The sequence below is a fragment of the Schistocerca cancellata genome, chromosome 4 (genome assembly GCF_023864275.1).
Source record: "Schistocerca cancellata isolate TAMUIC-IGC-003103 chromosome 4, iqSchCanc2.1, whole genome shotgun sequence".
In the NCBI taxonomy this organism is placed as follows: domain Eukaryota; kingdom Metazoa; phylum Arthropoda; class Insecta; order Orthoptera; family Acrididae; genus Schistocerca; species Schistocerca cancellata.
Genome location: NC_064629.1, coordinates 460,823,610 through 460,842,950, shown reverse-complemented (window position 1 = coordinate 460,842,950; position 19,341 = coordinate 460,823,610). Strand labels below are relative to the sequence as shown.

Genomic DNA, 19,341 nt, shown 5'->3' with positions numbered 1-19,341 from the left:
CTGCAGCCGAAAAGGACAGGGAAGCACGGATTTGATATGTTAGGAAGGATGAATGTCAGAGCGGATTCGTTGTATGAAAGGGAGAAATTGCGGAAGATGCATCCTGAAACGATGTGTAGGGCGTGTAGATGTAGAGTCGGTGTGTTGTATTGATATTAGCCTCATAGAACATCAGGACTGGTTATTAGGGCGAAACGATAAGGTTGCTGGACGGAAGTTCAACGGCAAACTGCAGAGACCAATCGTAGCCATATGGTTCTTGAAAACTGTATAAATTAATTGTACTTAGAAATAACACCTGTAGCCTGTAGCTGTAACGCCGAATCATATTTTAACGGAACACTAAAACCAAACGGAACATTGGCTCTACAAGACATTATGTTTCATTTAAGTCTGCCATGCTTTGTAGAATTAAACCGACTGCAACAAAATGTAGCTAATCCTCTCTATTAGATGTTACACATAAAGCCGGCAGCAACAGAAGATTGATAATTAAAAGGTTGCCTCTTGATGTTACCCTTTAGATGTCATTAACGTTATATTCTGTTGGATCCTTCAATTGAAGTTTATTGAATGAAATGACAGTTACTTGCAAGATTTTATTTTACACGCTATCGATAGACGAGGATTGGTTGTCAGACGCTATTGTTACCTGAAACGTTAAAGTTTGGAGGCTACACATCTTATTAAAACCAGGAAAAGTAAAACAATGAAGCACTCCTTTAAAAAGGAATGTACCTTTGAGTGATAAATGTAGCATCTAAAACACTGTGAAAGTGGCGTTGTGTCAAAAAATAAAGAAATAGTGGTATGCAAACTGGACAGAGGCGCTGTGTCAAACAAATAAAGAAATTGTGATATGCAAACTCGACAGAGACTATACTGTAGCACGTTCAGCAGTGACTGCTGTCTTGACCTGTGTCGTCTTTGCTGCGATAGTGTTTGGTCAAGTAGAGGTATATGTAGGAGCAGCCAGCCTCTTCGCTCGTACTGTGATACCGTTAGCAACGCCGCTGTTGTTGTTAGTATAGAATAGCAACATGTGTATGTTTGCGTTGAAGCATCTTTTTACCTCGCAATGTGAGTTGTAGTTCTTGATAATGTGTAGTATAGCATACGTTAAAATCTGCTTGCTTGAAGGCTCTTACGATTGTTTGAAGATAGGAACGTTAATGTAGGTGTTCGCCCTTCATTTACGTTCTTCTTGTTACTCCTGATTATTCCGTACGGTGTTGTAGTAGTTAAATCTTTCTCCCGTGTGTTTTCTAACATTACGTGAATGAATTCCAGATGTGTAAGATAGGAATTTACGATTTCTCAATTATTAACAGTGATGATTATGCAACTATTCGTCCACATTTTATATTGGGGTTACTATGTTAGTGGTGGGAGTAAAGCTCTCTGAACTCCGCATAGTAATCAAATAATATCCCAACTGATTATCGTGGCTTATTTTAAAAGGGCCGAAGACAACGTTTCTTTTTATCATAAAATACAATGGTTTCTTAGGCAGTTACATTTCGTATTTCATTAAGATAATAGTTTTGTTAAATTATTTAAATTTAGGCCCGTCTGCCACAATTCCAGATGGTTTCGAAAGACCAAGATGTTGGTATTCCTAATGCGTCAATGTTTTTGTGGTGAAGGATGTTTACGCGTTCTGGTGAGCCTTACTCGTAGTTTCACCGTTGACTCTAACATTAAGTAGATAACAATCCATGGATGGTGACATTTGCATATATTATAGCGGTTGGGGAAAAAAGTATAGGTTCTTATCCACAACTTGTCGATAAGCAATAGTGTGGTAATAACTCTCCTTCTCTCGGCTCTTAATTAAATTCTTGATCGCTGCGCCCGAATTAAGTGTCACACTAAAGGCTGAAATCGGATGCCTTACGAACGGCAGAAACAGTTAATTATAGGCAGCAGTCTAACTGCTGCGTAGTTACTGTGATCCCTCTAATGAGGTAATCCTTTGTTTCCTCTGGCAGCTCCGTGATGAAGAACATAATTGACGAAGCAACTTGCTAATAGCTTAAGACCGGAAGGCAGAAAAGGAATCTTAACTAGGTCCTCGCCTCTGACCCACAACACTCTCACCTATGAAATTCATTGCCCAATTCACGACCTGCGCTCTAAGCTTTACTTCTGCACCGGCTCCTACCTTTTAGGCAAGCGTATCTTGATGAACTAGCATTGCGCGGGAGTAAGGGGGGGGGGGGGAGGGATTAGGATAACTCTACCACAGAACAGGTAAATATTTCTAGTTTTTTACCCAGTGCTGAACACTGCGAGAGTAACTCCGACAACGCACAGAACAGTGATGAACCTTTATTTTTTCGTATTTGTTTGCGTTCATAGTAAGGGTTATGGTCTAAAATATGGGAAGCCGTGCTATCTTTGGCGTAGAAAGGTATCAATGCTTAACGTCCCTTGTTAGAAATGTTGGCACCACAGTGCGGAAAAAAAGTCGCTCTATGCGGCTCTAGAGTTCCGTCAAAATTTTTCCGCTGTTTAAAAAACTGTTAGTGTATGCCACTTGAGCCACGCGACACATCCACAATTCGGTGCAATGTCACGAAGTGGACAAAACACTAAACATTGGTTCTGTTAATAGGATTGGTAAATCTACATGGGCTTACGGAAAGCGTATCACACACACACACACACACACACACACACACACACACACCCGAACGCCAACTGCTTGAAAACTAAGTTCCGAATGGCCGCTTCATGTTGCTGCCTGCTTACCTGCTTGTTTGTTTAAGCAGCTCACAGGATAGAAAGGCTCTGTTGTCATTGGGGAAGGCTCCTAGTAAATAAATGAGTAGGATGTAATGGAATTAGGGTCGCAGTAAGACACCCCTGTAAAAAAAAAAAAAGCGTTAGCGGAATCAGCCTTTAAGATGTAAGGTGCAACCATCGCGCTAGGCCTGCACATATTTCTCCCGATGTTCTAAATTTTTCCGTGTTTAGTGATAATTTAGCTTCCGTTCAAAAGAAAATCCCACCTGTGCAACACCTGTTCATAGTAATTTGTGTTAAAAAAAAAATACTTCGCCATTAACGAAATTGCAAACTTCTTAAAAGCCAACTTCTATATTGGGAAGTATTTTTATCCTTTAAGCGGTAGTCAACTTCTACGTAGTTAAGCTTGCAGTACGTCCAAATTTAACGTTCTCAAATTTTGTTTCTGAGATAAAGGGTAGAGGTACTAAACATGGAAGTAGTCTCCGGGTTTCTTTTTATTTTTCAAAAGAAATACCTGAGGTTCGGCAGTATAAGAAAGGATAGACATATCCTCCACCGATAAACATGTAAAACGTGCAGCTTATCGTAACAATTACCTTAATTTTTACAGAAAAGTTCGTGATATCCATTAAGCATCTGTAGATAAAAAAATAATGTACAGTTTGCAGGTTAACATTCCGTACTCGGTATCCGAACAGGACGAAAACGGCAGTTCTATTTCTCTCGTGGCATCCGTAAGAATCTCGGGTTTTCTTCCCATCGTTACCGACCTGCACTTTCACTGTAGTATTAATACTTGCAACAAACAGCTCAATTTTTTGACGCAGCGCGGTTCCGTTTGTCAAGTTTTGTGGTATATTCCAGCCATCCGTCAATTCACATAAAATTAAATTTTCATTGCACCCTTTCTACTAGGCTTTATTGGAAGCGGTTTCGCACCAGATTACTTCAGATGAAGAGGACAGAACAGTACTTAGCGATGTTTCATAGCTTATAATTTTTACCTTACGGAAGAATTGTTCCGTAGCTTCTCAGTGTCTGATGGTAGGTGCGAAGCAGTCGGCTACTTAGTGCTGTTACAGGCACGGAGGTGAAGTCGGTGAGGGCCAAATATAAACTGCAGTCATTTACCATAGTTATAGAACAATAGACAGATATAGATCCTTGCGAAACTAGGCTACTGCATTCAAACAGGAGGAACAATCGGGAAAAACCATGTTCAACTTGGTTAGAGAAAAGGGGTAATACAGAAAGCTTTCTGGAATAACGGAACGGACAAGGGAAGAGTATAGATACAGGCATGCTACAGCTGAGACAGTGGTAGTAAAAAAGGGCAGCTAAACTTTAGAGGAAGTGGGAGTGGTTTCATGGGTGGGGTACTTAAGATTGTCAGTACGGCAGAGAACAGCTTGGCGGTAGACATTTCGTTAGCTTAAGCAGTCTTTCCGTTCCTGTGATACGGTCTTTGCATTTATTCTTGTAGTACTTGATAGGTTTATTTATGCTTTCGTCTTATTTTCGTGCTTTTAATATGTTTATTGTGCTGGCTGCTTATCTTAAGGTACCTAATTCCCGTAAGTTAAAGTTGATTTCCACCTAGTATTGTTACCTTGTGAAGAGCTTAGTGATTTCTCACTTCATTCAGTGTTCCCTGGGCACATCAAAATTTTCAAATCTGATCTTTGTGAACAAGACATTTCCTCCAAGAATGTAAACTAGTTTAATCTATCTTATGGTCGTTCATTAAAATTTTGCTTGGGACACAAAAAGCGTGACTTGTTTTTGAGTAGTTAGTGTTATTTCTTTTAACAGAAATTACTGCTTCATAAACGTCTTTGAAGGTAGTTGACATAGTGAGCTATAACATTGATCGGCTAGTTGTCGACCTCGTTGGTTGTTCATGGTTGGAAAAAAATTGCCAGAAATTGCCCAAACATACAATAGACAATAATAAAGTATTGTGGATAAACGCCATCATTATCTTAAGCCTAAGTTCGTCGTTACTCAAACTCTTCTGGCCATTTCTGAATCTTTGTACATTTGTCGGCTTATATTATAAATGCTGTAGTGTGCCCCTCCTATCCGGTATGCCCACAAATGGTATGTACGTAAACTTCCACGTAGTCATTAAATTTTCAGTGCTTCTCCTTCAGCTTTACTTGTCAATTGTCTTCCAATGTGTTATCTGAACAAGATCTACGCCTAATGCAACAACTGAATTCGGGAGATAAGAGTTCGTTCAGTTACCTTCGGAAATATTTTATATCCAGTCGTTAAGTAATCAAATTCACCTAAAATTATCTAGATTTTTGCATGTTACTGTGGCTGGTAGGCGTCTGTTGGGAACTGCACTTGAAAAGTAATCCAGACGTCGTAGACGACGCACAATTCTGAAAATCCGTGTTTATGGCCACTGGCTGGTATTACACTTCCACTTTTCGTAGCGTGTCCTTTAATTCCGAAAATTGAATGTTCCTTCTGTTTACTAACTATACATTTGAACCATACTGTCCAGTTTGTTAAAAATTAAATCATAAATTTGATTCTTTCGTAACTTTAAAGTAATAAATTGCATGTAACTTAATTAAGGAACGTTTCGGGCCCAGCTCTCCTATTAGACTAGGAGAGTTTGGTGACTTTTGAGATCGCTGGTACTAACTTTTGTTCCCTAGTTATGGACAGCTTTTCTCTTGAAAAGCTCTCGTCCAATTTTCGTCACTTAAGTTAAATAGGTTCAGAGGGGTGTCTCCAACAGCTTGAATATTCTAAAATTATCCTAAACCTTTAGTCTTAAATTTAACTAGACCTGCCGCAGCCTTACATTAACAGCATTTAGTATCTACTGGCCGGATAACTTTTCTGGTGTACCGGTAACAAGTTATACCCAAACCCTCTCAATAAATAACCCTTAATATCAGGGAACAATATCAATCTCGACAGTAGTCGGTGAGATTAGCCTTCACATAGCCAGACAAAAAACTTGATGTGATGACTTAAAAACTACGGTAAGAAATTTTTCATTGTCAGTCCTAATTTTCAGACGAAGGTTTCTTTGAGCAGTTTCCCAAACTTTCGTGACGACTTGAAGGCTTAATTTTTCATTAATCTGGCTTTATTCTCCTTAACATATACTGATAACTTAATTTCCGCTCTCTTGTATAATCATGAACGTGCGAATGTCAATTGTCTTAGCAGGTACAATATTCCGATCGCCAATTTACTTTAGAAACCCTAATTATTCTAGGTTTCCTGGACCTGTTGGTGTTGGACGACCTGAAGCCCTGGAAAACAGTGCTGAGACAACTGGTTGCGGAGCTTCTCGGCACGTTCCTGCTGGTGCTAGTCGGGTGTGGATCGACAACAGCATGGTTCGAAGGCTACCAGCCGACCACTGTTCAGATCGCCCTGACATTCGGACTTACTGTCGCATGCATTGTGCAGGTAGGTACAGCGGTAATGATCGCACTGCAGAAGGATAGAAACTCGCTCAGTGTACCGGTAACTTGGCGGAAGTAAAGAAACTGCAATAAGTGCACTGAGACGCGAATCGGAAATATCTTAAGGACAGAACTACATTGCTGCTACCGAGCTAGTACCAGGTCATTACTTGTTGCGGCTGAGATTTGGCGGCGGACAGCAAACGCGGCAACGGCAGCAAGTTCTGCGTGTAGTGTCTGTGCTGTTACTGCCTTCATCGTGCGTTACTGGAAAACGTCAGCCAGACACTTCGGAAACTCAAAGGGCGTGTAATAGTTGCAGGAAGACATTAACGTCGCTCCAGGTTTGTTACAGCCAGCCGTATTAGCTAAAATTACAAACATTAAGTTCATGGCAACGATGGACTGATTCGTATGACTCGAGACGTAAGTCTCGAAGCACAGGCAATAACGGTACTGAACTGACAATCCGACCAGGTAACGAAGTAGGTTTCGAGATGAACAATTAAAATCTGAAAGTGAACTATTATCTACACCGTGGTGAAGGTTACATGTATGGCGGTGTTATCTAGAAAAGCATGGTTACCGTTGTCATCTGTATTGAACTAATCACTTGTTCCGTGAAATACAAATTGAACAAACCCATTAAACTTAAATGGTTGCAAGTCTGGGAACTCGCACAAGTATTCTACTGCGATATTATATAACATACTGGCAGGCCCTTAACGTAAAAGCCTGGCACTATTATACACGAGCTTCAAACGAACGCTACAGGAATGGCTAGGCAGGAGCCACTGCGTGGACAGTCAGAATATAATTCGTGAAAATAGACGTGCTTGTAAGAGCAGAATCTGGCGTTCAAGACAGAATATACTTCACAGCACTGATAATCAGCGAAACAAACGGAGGGCATTCAGATGAAAGTACTGTGCTCACAGCATCACCACAAAACAAGACATTACAAAAATTATTAGGAGCGTTGTCCCACACCAGGGAACTGAAAGGTCTACGTCCTAATTATTCTTCAAATTTCTTTCTTCTACAAAAGAAAGTAAAATTTCTAAGGGTATTTTCTTACCCAAATAGTACCACGGCAGATCTTAGACACAGGTTAATCAACAGGCAACTGTTAACACCTATATTCCAGTTGTCTCTTAAATAACTGAAGTAATAACGTGAAAAGGTCTGAAGAGCTACCTATCAGACAATACAAAGCGCTATTGGTATAGTAGCGTTAAAAGTGGCTGATTGCGGTTTTCTTCGCAAGAATACATTTCTAATATACATCCGCAGTGAGTATTCGAAAAAAGAAAAACCAGTTTTTGTTCGAAGTGCCATTAATACTGAGCCACGGCTCAAATTTTGATAAGTGAAAACAGCATAAGGTTTTTACTACAAATAAAAGTTCAGGTTCAAATTTCGGAACCTGAGGGCAGCATGGCTTTGCACAAAGGCTATACACCTTCAACCAACACATTTTGGAAACACTGGCACCACATTGGCAAGTGAATAATAAAGGGCTATGAAAGAGGACAGAGTGAAATAGCATAGTTACTAGAACTTACAAAATTTGCTATTTCTTGTAGCGTTTAAAAAATGTTAAAATGTATGTGAAATTTTATGGGACTTAAATGCTAAGGTCATCAGTCCCTAAGCTTACACACTACTTAACCTAAATTATCATAAGGACACACATGCCCGAGGGAGGACTCAAACCTCCGCCGGGACCAGCCGCACAGTCACTGCGGCGCCCTAGACTGCTCGGATAATCCCGCGAAGCTGTAGCGTTTAACAAACGTCGCAGTTACAGTATGTTTAGAGACTAGTTCCAAAGCGCTTCGTTCGAAATCAGTAGACAAACATATCATGTGACAAACTCGACATGAGATACTAAAAGTTGCTCGTCCTGTTCAAAGTGTTGAAACTAACGCTGTCAATTACCACTACGACTGCCTCTCCTGGTAGTCGTACTGTAAGAAGCTATGTCAATAAAAATGAATAAAACTGGCGAAATGTTTGCTTTCAGATGCTTGGCCACGTAAGTGGCGCTCACGTGAACCCGGCAGTGACTGTGGGCCTGGTGGTGGGCGGCTTCCTGGGCCCGCTGAAGGCTCTGCTGTACGTGACGGCGCAGTGCGTGGGCGCCACTGCTGGCTCATCCGTGCTCCAGGTACTCAGATGCGCCTGTTGAAGTAGCTATTTAGCTGTAACATTTAGATATTAAATGGGAGGGAAAAGGTTGCTTCAAACTCACATATTAGACTAGTCAATACACGTCAGGTTCCTTAAAATCTAACCATGACTGTACGTGGAAACTAGTTACCAGAAAACTACGCATTAATTCCGTAAATAATTCGGAACGGAATGTTATGAGACAGCAAGATGCTAATCGGACCAGCGACTAAAATTCTTAGTAATCTTCATACATCGAAAGCCTAGTTTCCGCTATCGTCTCTGTTGGAACGAATTGAGTGCAGAACCCCTGTTCCCTTATTGGCTCCTGAACATGTAGGCGTTAGTTACACACGGGTAAGCACGGGTGCTAAATGGAAGCACGCGGTTCAAATTGTTGGCGTACTGCTGGACGTTAGGCTTACGGGCAAATTCCTGATGTTTGTGAATCACACGTCAATGATAGCTCGCCTGAGTTTATTCGAAGTTCTTTCCTGAACGAGAACAATCCTAAGACTATAAAATTTGTTGATCCGTGTTAACCGTAGCAGACATAAAGTGCCTCAATTTTAGTGCTGCTATGTCAACTTATGATATGAAGTAATTGAACATAGTACTTTCTGCCGCAGCAGCAGCCGCCTTGTAACCGTATGTTGTGGTTTTTACAGGTCCTGACACCTAACGAGACTGTAGCAACGCTGGGCGTTACTGCCTTGAATCGGCACGTGACACCGACGCAGGGCTACTTCGTAGAGATGCTCATCTCGTTCGTGCTCGTGATGGCCGTGTACAGCGCAGTGTTGGGCGCCGCGAGAGGGGCGGCAGCCGCAGGACCTTTCACTATCGGCCTCTCCGTGACAGCCTGCCACTTATTCGCGGTATGTTCCTCGCCCACCAAGGGACCCTGTGCATCGGCGCAGTAAGGCTTAATTTCGATGAGTGATACGATTCCATAGTTGCCTATGAACCACTGCTGTGCTAACGTTGCTCTTCCTACGTCAACTGCAGGTTTAATTGTGGAAGTAACGTAGATTAGTGACTGGATTAATATACAGAAACCGGCAACACACGTTCGACGTATATTTGTACATAAAACTGGTAATCTGATAAAGGTTAAGATATCTACCTAGCTATTAAACACTTCTCCGCTGCCTCTTATTCCGCAACTCTACCATTAACGCATGGCGTCAGTCAGGTTTTGCAAAATCATTACGGTCTTTTATAAGAGATACGAAGTGCTGACAGTTCAATGCCAGTCAAGATTTATACCTTCAGTTAAACTTCCGTATTGACTAATTCTGCAGCTCGAGAACTTTTCCAGCTTTTTCGCTGTTAAGTTTCATTAAATAGCTGCTCATAACGTATACTAGAAATAAAATTACTCTTGAATGTTTACACTCCTATTTGGTCTTTAGAGAGCAAGCAAAATGACATACTGACGCGAAGGTCAGAATCTGGTAACTATAAATCTGCTCTAGATTAACTCTCCGAATCGCATTTGTCTTGTACGCCAAATTCTTCCTTGTAACGAACACTGAGTTCAGGTTCAGTACATGCCAGACTAAGCGCCCACGTATAGTTAGACAAGCACGAAGCTCCGGATTTAAAATGCGAGAACACGTTAGAGATCAATCTGCGAGAAAGATAAAACTACTACGAAATCATATATTCAGTAGTATGTTAAAGAGCATTGCGCCCAAATGGCCAACATTGAGAAATTAAGTTTACTATGTACACAATGAGAGCAAAACCTGATTGCAGCGGAAAAAGAAATCGCATCTGACACGGACGCCTACTATTAAATAAGCTGTGCAGTCATTACAGATTAATTAAAATGTAAGGAAGAAATATTCCTGAGGAATCCTCCATGACTAAATAACCTTGTTTGCAGATGCAGTATACTGGAGCTAGTATGAATCCGGCTCGTTCCTTCGGACCTGCTTTCGTTACAGGCTCATGGACAAACCACTGGGTGTGTAGTCAACGAAAAGTGAAATGTTAGGATATTGAATTACTGACACAAACTAAAGTTTTGACACTTTGCCTTATATTTATTCGGCCTTTCTCTTGCAGGTGTACTGGGTGGGGCCGTGCGTAGGCGGTGTTGTTGCGGGTATCTTCTACAAATTCAGACCAGACGAGCCTGTGGATGCAGCAGAGCTTAGGACTTCCCTGAGCCAAGCTTCTGTCTTGGGATCGGGAGTAGCGGAACGGACTGTATAACCAAGAAACAAAAATGTAATTCTCTTGACAACATGGCATTCTCCAACATCTGCCTGAAATCTGGACGAATATGCAAAATCAAGCAAGCATAATGGTTAAGAGAATGCGTATTGGAACTAGCATACTTCACTAGGCGTGGCGAGGACATAAAATGGATTTAAAATTTTATTGCTCTGAAACTTCTGTACGAGAAATTTTATGTTCATGTGGAATTTTAAATGTTGGCCACGTTCAATAAAGTTAGCATGTCCAAAATGAAAGTTTGCTGTATTTTGAGTCTTAAGCAACCAGAACCCAAAAACTAAAGGAAATCCACACGAAGGGTTTCCCTCGTCAACGGATTGCAGTCGTTGATGTTTAAAGTAAAAATTCCTAGAAACTGCTAAACAGTGGGTTCATGAAGCCCGTAATTCCTGTAGCGACGTGACGTGAAAGGACACCAGTACAGTACGGTCTACATTACGCGGTAGCCGCCGTAAATCGTAAGTCACCTACTGAAAGGGACCAGAGCTGTAGTGTGTGTCTACAATCAATGCACGGATGGCCTACGACTGATCCTATCTACTCGAACTCCCGACGTGACTCACCGTCGCGTATGAGAATGAAAACTACCTGGGGCAATGGTTTGGACCAGCAAACAGTCGTTCTATTAATAAATTCCAATGCGGAATTTAAAATATACCCACGTTGGCCTGTGCTGATGACCGTGCAGCATTTGTTCCTGCGCAAGTGTTAATCAGTGTTAATTACGTTTGCCGCAAATCTTCGTAGAGATGAAATTTCATGATACCTCTAAACTATACCATAGTAGTGAATACAGGACAGTTTGCTAAAGTTCCTATTTTTATGACGTCTAGTACATTCTGTATAAAATTTAGCATTGAAATTTGTTACTTGATCTGGACAAAACAGCTATTACACCTCACGCAATTGGCACTCTCGGTAGAGCCAAACGGTTTAATACATATTGGGTGTAAGTACTTCATGTATTGGCGCGGCCACTAATCCGCTCTTGAGGGAAATATTCCATCGCTTAGTGCTATAAGATATTTAAAATGTCATTCATCAACCTGTACCAAGTAGGCCCAGTTTGTTAACATTATCGTTTTTCCACGATAGTATTTTTAATTTTCCTCAGCTCAGTAAATTTTAGTCCTTGTTGTATGAATACGTGACTTGATTGTATTTAGGGCTTCTTAGAAACTTCCTGATGTTTCTTTCATGAAAATTTGACATGGTCTACCTTAAAAAATAATAGCTGTAGCTTATCCACGGATCAAGTCATCAGCTTAGTTTTAGTCAGTACTACTTTCAAGATACTTTTATGGGGTTTCGTAATTCCGTTATCGTTTGAGCCCTAAGCACTGCTGAGTTACTGAAATGTTCTATTCAGCCTTTCATTTCTGATACAGTGGTGGCAATGCAAAGAAATTCGCAGAGTGAGATCAGTTGCAGCCTGTGTGTGGAGCGAGCCTCCCACACTGCAGCGGAAGTTTAGTGGTACACCTGAAATTTAAATGAGAATATGAAACTGCAGGCTATTTGTATGCAGCTCCTCTCGGCTTGTTAATTTCATATGAAAGTTTCATACGAGGCCTCGGGAAAGAATTAACGAGGTATGATTGTTAGAACAAACAGCTTACTACTAACAGAACCTCCCCATCGCACCCCCTCAGATTTAGTTACAAATTGAAACAATGGATAGATCAATCGAGAAAACAGGAAGTTGTGTGGAACTGCGAAAAAGTATGCAAAATACTTAAACTGAGTAGTCCATGCGCAAGACAGGCAACAGCAAGGATTACGTGAGGTTAGGAGCGCCGTGGTCCCGTGGTTAGCGTGACCAACTGCGGATCGAGAACTCCTTGGTTCAAGTCTTCCCTCGAGTGAAAAGTTTAATTTTTTATTTTCAGTTTGTGACACTCTTTTCATCACTTTTTTGGGAGTGATTATCACATCTACAAGAACCTAAATCGGGCAAGGTAGAAGAATCTTTTTACCCATTCGCTAAGTGTACAAGTTAGGTGGGTCGACAACATTCCGGTCATGTGACGCACATGCCGTCACCAGTGTCGTATAGAATATATCAGACGTGTTTTCTTGTGGAGGAATCGGTTGACCTATGACCTCGCGATCCAATGTTTTCGGTTCTCATTGGAGAGGCACATCCTTCCGTCTAGTAATCACACGGTTTTGCGGTGCGGTCGGAAAACCCAGACACTAAACTTATTACAGTGCACAGAGACATCAATGAACGAACGGACAGATCATAACTTTGTGAAAATAAAGTAAACTTTTCACTCGAGAAAAGACTTCAACCACGAATCTCTCGTTCCGCACCTGCTCACGCTAACCACGGGACCACGGCGCTCCTCGGCTTAACACAATCCTTGATCTTGCGTATCTTGCGCATGGACTACTCAGTTTGTATAGTTTGCTTATTTTTTCATAGTTCCATACTTCTTCCTGTTTTCTCGATTGATATGTGTTCAGTTTTTCAAGGCCTATCCACTGTGCCAATTTATAACTAAATCTGAGGGGGTTGCGATGGGGAGGTTCCCTTGTAAGCTCGTGGCCGAATATGTGTTGGCGGAGACAGTTTTCATCTGCTGGTGTACCTAGAGAGTTAAAACTACTCTGGCTGTTCGATACCTACTTCGTAGAATTAGTGTCAGCTGACAATCAAAACGATGCAGTCGTGTGCAAAGCTCTTAATTGTTTCAGCGGACTAGCTAAAATTACTAAAGGCTCACCGGACGAAGTCGTCCCAGTGCACACGCAGATGAATCGTTAAACCTTTGCAGATGGCGCAGTGAGTCACGTGCTCAACTACACGCCCACTGCGTAACTTTAAGACAGTAGTTAAGCGACATTCGGGTTCTAAGTGGACACTGTACGTAAACTTGCAAAAAGCAAGGACGTGAGTGGCAAAAAAGGGTCATTGGTCTGGCCATACCCGTGGTCATACGGAGCACGAATTTGCTGGATATGATGGTGTCTCGCGGCGGATTGTTCAACTTGTGTGAAAGCGGTGGTGTAACACATGTGGCCACAAAACGTCAGAATTGTGGCTGGAAACAGATCCTAAGAGCGTTTGGAGAACCGTTTCACTGTTCTTGAAATAAAGTCTCCTCCAACCGTACACGAATTGCTACAGGCGTTGAATGAAGGCCCATTCCTTGTTCGCGAGAGTATTGCGACTGGAGCTGACTCCATTGAACATTCGGAGTTGCTCAACTTGCTAGAAGCCATTACTCCCACGGACACACAAAAAAACAAAGTTAATCGGGCTGGAAGAATGTAACTAGTTTCTGAACAGTACACCCCTCTTTCACTACTACATTTAGACTGGCCTGTGAAGTCACCTGACTTCAACCTCAGTCTATGGAATACAGTCCATTAAATTTCGAGCATGCAGCCGCGTAAATTTTTTTCCACTGATATTTCGGCCACTCACACTGAGGATGGCCAGACGATGCGCGGCCGAAATATCAGCGGAAGAAATTTTATTTACGCGGCTGCAGACTCGAAATTTAATTAACTATTCTGTACCCCACGAGAAGCTGAAAATGCCTATCTATGGGATATGTTGAAACAGTGGATAAAATGCCTACATCACTTTCCCGCTATTATGTTGAGTTTGAGCGTATCAAATGCTCAACGAGCGGCTTAATCTGGATGCGACGTACCTGCATAACCTTAAGGACTCATTTCCTAACTGAATCCAGACAGTTACAAAGTGGAATGACGGAATTACACGGTATTAAACAAAGCTTGTAATGATTTCCCTAGGGGTGACCATTCTTGGTCCCATAAGCTTTGAAGACAGCATATACCGTTACAGCTTAATGTTTTGCATATGGCTGACTGTGCGTGCGTTTTCCTTCCAAGCAAACTTTGTCCACATATTGGCTTACTACCTGGAGGAGATATTGTGCAATAACAACCGTCCACTTCCTACTGGTTGCGGCTGATAACGTAGTGGGAAACAAAATGGACAGAAAATGGGACAGACAAACTTGTAGACTCGAATAAAATACATACCCAGGCAACGCCCAGCAATCGGCTAGTTTTACACTCCGTCCAATCACATTATGACCAACTGTCAAAAGCCTGAACAATCACGTTTTTCAGCGTAGACAGCTGGGAGACCTGCAGGAAGTGTCATTGATGTTCTGGGAGATGCAGATTCGGATATGGTGCCATGCCGACTCGTGCCGTGGCCAGCTGCGCTAGGTTTCTCGGGTGAGCGTCCATGGGGCGACAAGCCCGATTGAGGTGGTCCCACAGTCTCTACTGGGCTTAAATCAGGGGAATGTGGTAGCCAGTGGAATACGATAAGATCACTCTGCTTTTCGAACCATGTCCGTACATTGAGCGTTGCATAACAGTGCTGCAGAAAACACACTGCAGGCACTGCTGGACAAGGTCCCCAAGGAAGGAGGCAAGCTTGAGGTGGTCCATTGTGCGTCCCAGAAAACGAGCTCACGCAGTGAATGCAGCACTCACATATACCAGATCTTCTACATGAAGTAAATTCAAGGGGTTGAAAGGTATAATTTAATTGTAAAACGTCTTAATTCAACGTAGTTCATGCAGCAGGCCCTATTGAGGAAAAATAAAATTCACCAGACTTCGGAATGCCTCCCTCCGTGATTCATCTTAAAAGGCTGCCTGTCGACTCTCTGTGGATGTTCGTTGCGGTACTGGCGTGCAAATTCCAACCTTCGTCACTGATGAACAGCTCTCAGCATGGATACATAAACCAGGCATTTAAATAGATGGTAGTGTGTGGTGCATATAACGATCTTATCTAAAGGTCACTAGTCAGGATGTCTGGAGTCAGATTACACACTTGACACTTGATCTGCTTGGTGCCTCCTCATCGCCGCTCTCTCCCTCCCCGGAATCGCGGGGATATATCAATGTCACCAAGGGGAACCTCCCATAAGTTTTACGCGATTGTGTTATTGACGGTCATAACGTAATCTCTCTCTCTCTCTCTCTCTCTCTCTCTCTCTCTCTCTCTCTCTCTCTCTCTCTCTCTCTCTCTCAGGCGACTTATATTCACCATCATCCCAGTCGTGCTCCCCTGAGGAGCCGCTGGGAATTGATCAAGATCACCCAGAGGAATCACAAGTTTCGGGTATTTGTGCAAGTTATATTAGAGGTCATCACGTAACTGTCTTGTGATCAGTGGCGGCTCGTGAGTATACAGTCTGTGTGTTCACAAATTCCTAAATTTACAAAAAATTGAGTGCAAACAATTTGTGCTAACTGCACACTCCCTTGTTAAGTGTTCATCAGTAGTCACGCTAATTTGATGATGTCCCTCTCTGAAAGGATCTGTTCTTGGAGGCCCTAGTTCCTTTGCTAACTTTTGCCGTTAGTATATTCTTTTCTTCCCAGGGTGAGATTTTCACTCTCCAGCGGTATGTGCGCTGATACGAAACTTTCTGGCAGATTAAAGCTGTGTGCCACACCGGGACCATTGCCTCTCGCGGGCAAGTGCTCTACCGCCTGAGCTCCCCGAGCACGAGGCACGACCCGTTCTCACATCTTTACTTGTCTGTTAGCATTTAAATAAACGTAGTTCATGTTTACATTGCACACGAAAGCTTATTTCCGCACAATAAACATCGAACATCAAACACAAAATGCAGTGTGAATATCAGAGAAACCAGTGATACAGCTTTTCGTGAATATACACTCCTGGAAATTGAAATAAGAACACCGTGAATTCATTGTCCCAGGAAGGGGAAACTTTATTGACACATTCCTGGGGTCAGATACATCACATGATCACACTGACAGAACCACAGGCACATAGACACAGGCAACAGAGCATGCACAATGTCGGCACTAGTACAGTGTATATCCACCTTTCGCAGCAATGCAGGCTGCTATTCTCCCATGGAGACGATCGTAGAGATGCTGGATGTAGTCCTGTGGAACGGCTTGCCATGCCATTTCCACCTGGCGCCTCAGTTGGACCAGCGTTCGTGCTGGACGTGCAGACCGCGTGAGACGACGCTTCATCCAGTCCCAAACATGCTCAATGGGGGACAGATCCGGAGATCTTGCTGGCCAGGGTAGTTGACTTACACCTTCTAGAGCACGTTGGGTGGCACGGGATACATGCGGACGTGCATTGTCCTGTTGGAACAGCAAGTTCCCTTGCCGGTCTAGGAATGGTAGAACGATGGGTTCGATGACGGTTTGGATGTACCGTGCACTATTCAGTGTCCCCTAGACGATCACCAGTGGTGTACGGCCAGTGTAGGAGATCGCTCCCCACACCATGATGCCGGGTGTTGGCCCTGTGTGCCTCGGTCGTATGCAGTCCTGATTGTGGCGCTCACCTGCACGGCGCCAAACACGCATACGACCATCATTGGCACCAAGGCAGAAGCGACTCTCATCGCTGAAGACGACACGTCTCCATTCGTCCCTCCATTCACGCCTGTCGCGACACCACTGGAGGCGGGCTGCACGATGTTGGGGCGTGAGCGGAAGACGGCCTAACGGTGTGCGGGACCGTAGCCCAGCTTCATGGAGACGGTTGCGAATGGTCCTCGCCGATACCCCTGGAGCAACAGTGTCCCTAATTTGCTGGGAAGTGGCGGTGCGGTCCCCTACGGCACTGCGTAGGATCCTACGGTCTTGGCGTGCATCCGTGCGTCGCTGCGGTCCGGTCCCAGGTCGACGGGCACGTGCACCTTCCGCCGACCACTGGCGACAACATCGATGTACTGTGGAGACCTCACGCCCCACGTGTTGAGCAATTCGGCGGTACGTCCACCCGGCCTCCCGCATGCCCACTATACGCCCTCGCTCAAAGTCCGTCAACTGCACATACTGTTCACGTCCACGCTGTCGCGGCATGCTACCAGTGTTAAAGACTGCGATGGAGCTCCGTATGCCACGGCAAACTGGCTGACACTGACGGCGGCGGTGCACAAATGCTGCGCAGCTAGCGCCATTCGACGGCCAACACCGCGGTTCCTGGTGTGTCCGCTGTGCCGTGCGTGTGATCATTGCTTGTACAGCCCTCTCGCAGTGTCCGGAGCAAGTATGGTGGGTCTGACACACCGGTGTCAATGTGTTCTTTTTTCCATTTCCAGGAGTGTACAATGCGGGTCTACAGCACAGATAAACCTGAGTCACCATAAGACGAACAGATTTCAGAAGCATGAATAAATGCAGCAATCTCACAGTCGACGGTGATGTGCTTTAGGCTCTTACGCTTCTCACATGGGAAACTAACCATCACACTCCCCTCAGACTTATTGTTAAGAGGACCCAGTTGATAGCCCGTCAAAAACTGAACACAGATCAAATACGAAAACAAAGTATACTGAACTGAAAAAAAGGCAAGAATAGAAATAGTGAACGGTCCAGGTTTCGACGGCGACACTGAGAGCCTGCAGCCAGCCCTGGGAATTGTGATCAGAGCGCGACTAGCAATCACCGTTTCGCATATGCGGCTGCCGATCCCAAGGTCAACATCTTCAACTAGCAGACAGTGGATGATGGAAACTGTGGAACAACGGCCTACATACACTGATAAACGTGGACACCCCCCCCCCTTCCATGAATCTCCATCACACTGTCCACAGGCTGCTTTGCTGTGCAGCTGTTACGGAAATGCAGTGTGAGTAGCATCCACACACTAGTACCAGAACTCTAATCACAAAAAGCTGTTTGGTAAGACTACAATCGTATCGTCTGACAAGAGTGGGAAGCAGCTAGCAGGAGCTGTAAGAATAAAAATGCATTCAAATAACTGTTATTGCACGTCTGTGAGATGAGTTGACCCATAGTTGTATTAACAAAAAATGTGTTGTTTTGTAGTCGGCCGTTGCGGCCGAGCGATTCTAGGCGCTTCAGTCTGGAACCGCGCGACCGCTACGGTTGCAGGTTCGAATTCTGCCTCGAACATGGATGTGTGTGATGTCCTTAAGTTAGATAGGTTTAAGTAGTTCTAAGTTCTAGAGGACTGATGACCTTAGATGTTAAGTCCCATAGTGCTCAGAGCCTTTTGTTATTTTGTAACAAACACACATTGCATGTTAAGATTTTAGCACACTCTTTACACCAGTTCTTTTTCACCATCCCCCGGTTCAGATACATCATGTGAACTACGACAACGCTCGTCTATGACAGTCATTGGCGACTAAGCGAAGATCAGCTAAAATAGGGTCAAAGTTCAGACGCTGATGCTGACAAGAGGAGAAACTTGTAAAAAAAAATATTATTTTATCGTTATCTTCGAAGGTAGTAAATAAATCTTGTTTGGCAGAATGTCTGTACTCATTGCATGTGTTATTTTTAGCTGATAGGAATTAGCCGGAGTTAATTTGATTAGGGATCATACATTTAAGATGGAGTGCATGATAATTGTATTCCACATCTAATAAACCAACCTGGCATGGGTCTCTGACAGATCAGCATATTTTATGTTTGCTGGCTACACTTAGCAGCTGTGAATCTTCTGCTAGTATAAAACAAGTTTACCAGAAAACCAGTAATATAACGCTTGACTTGATACGAGGAAGTTTAATCAAGATGCTAGTATTAAATGAACTTCAGACATTTCATTGCTGGTATCGCTGCTTTTTGTGTAATATATTTCCACTTTAAAATTACAGGAATATTGTGCATAGTTGTATAAACCATTATAGGTCTTGATCGTCTTTTTTTTAAGTATAGTGTCAAGGTATGGTATTGCATCCTGCTATTACCGGATAACACA

At 43.2% G+C, this 19,341-nt stretch overlaps 1 protein-coding gene across 1 annotated transcript; it reads left to right on the top strand.

The window, feature by feature from the left end:
* Positions 1-1,000: 1,000 nt before the first annotated feature.
* Positions 1,001-10,736, top strand: LOC126184667 (aquaporin AQPAe.a-like). The gene is made up of 6 exons (XM_049927149.1): positions 1,001-1,080; positions 5,999-6,195; positions 8,218-8,361; positions 9,032-9,241; positions 10,255-10,335; positions 10,437-10,736. The coding sequence occupies exons 1-6, from the start codon at positions 1,041-1,043 to the stop codon at positions 10,584-10,586; spliced, it is 822 nt and encodes a 273-aa protein (XP_049783106.1). The 5' UTR covers positions 1,001-1,040; the 3' UTR covers positions 10,587-10,736.
* The last annotated feature ends 8,605 nt before the right edge of the window (positions 10,737-19,341 follow it).

Coding starts and splice junctions, on each gene's coding strand:
- LOC126184667 (XM_049927149.1), top strand. CDS start 1,041: ATGTGTATGTTTGCGTTGAAGCATCTTTTTACCTCGCAAT. Junction 6,196..8,217: donor CTGTCGCATGCATTGTGCAG/GTAGGTACAGCG, acceptor GTTTGCTTTCAG/ATGCTTGGCCACGTAAGTGG. Junction 10,336..10,436: donor GCTCATGGACAAACCACTGG/GTGTGTAGTCAA, acceptor TTTCTCTTGCAG/GTGTACTGGGTGGGGCCGTG.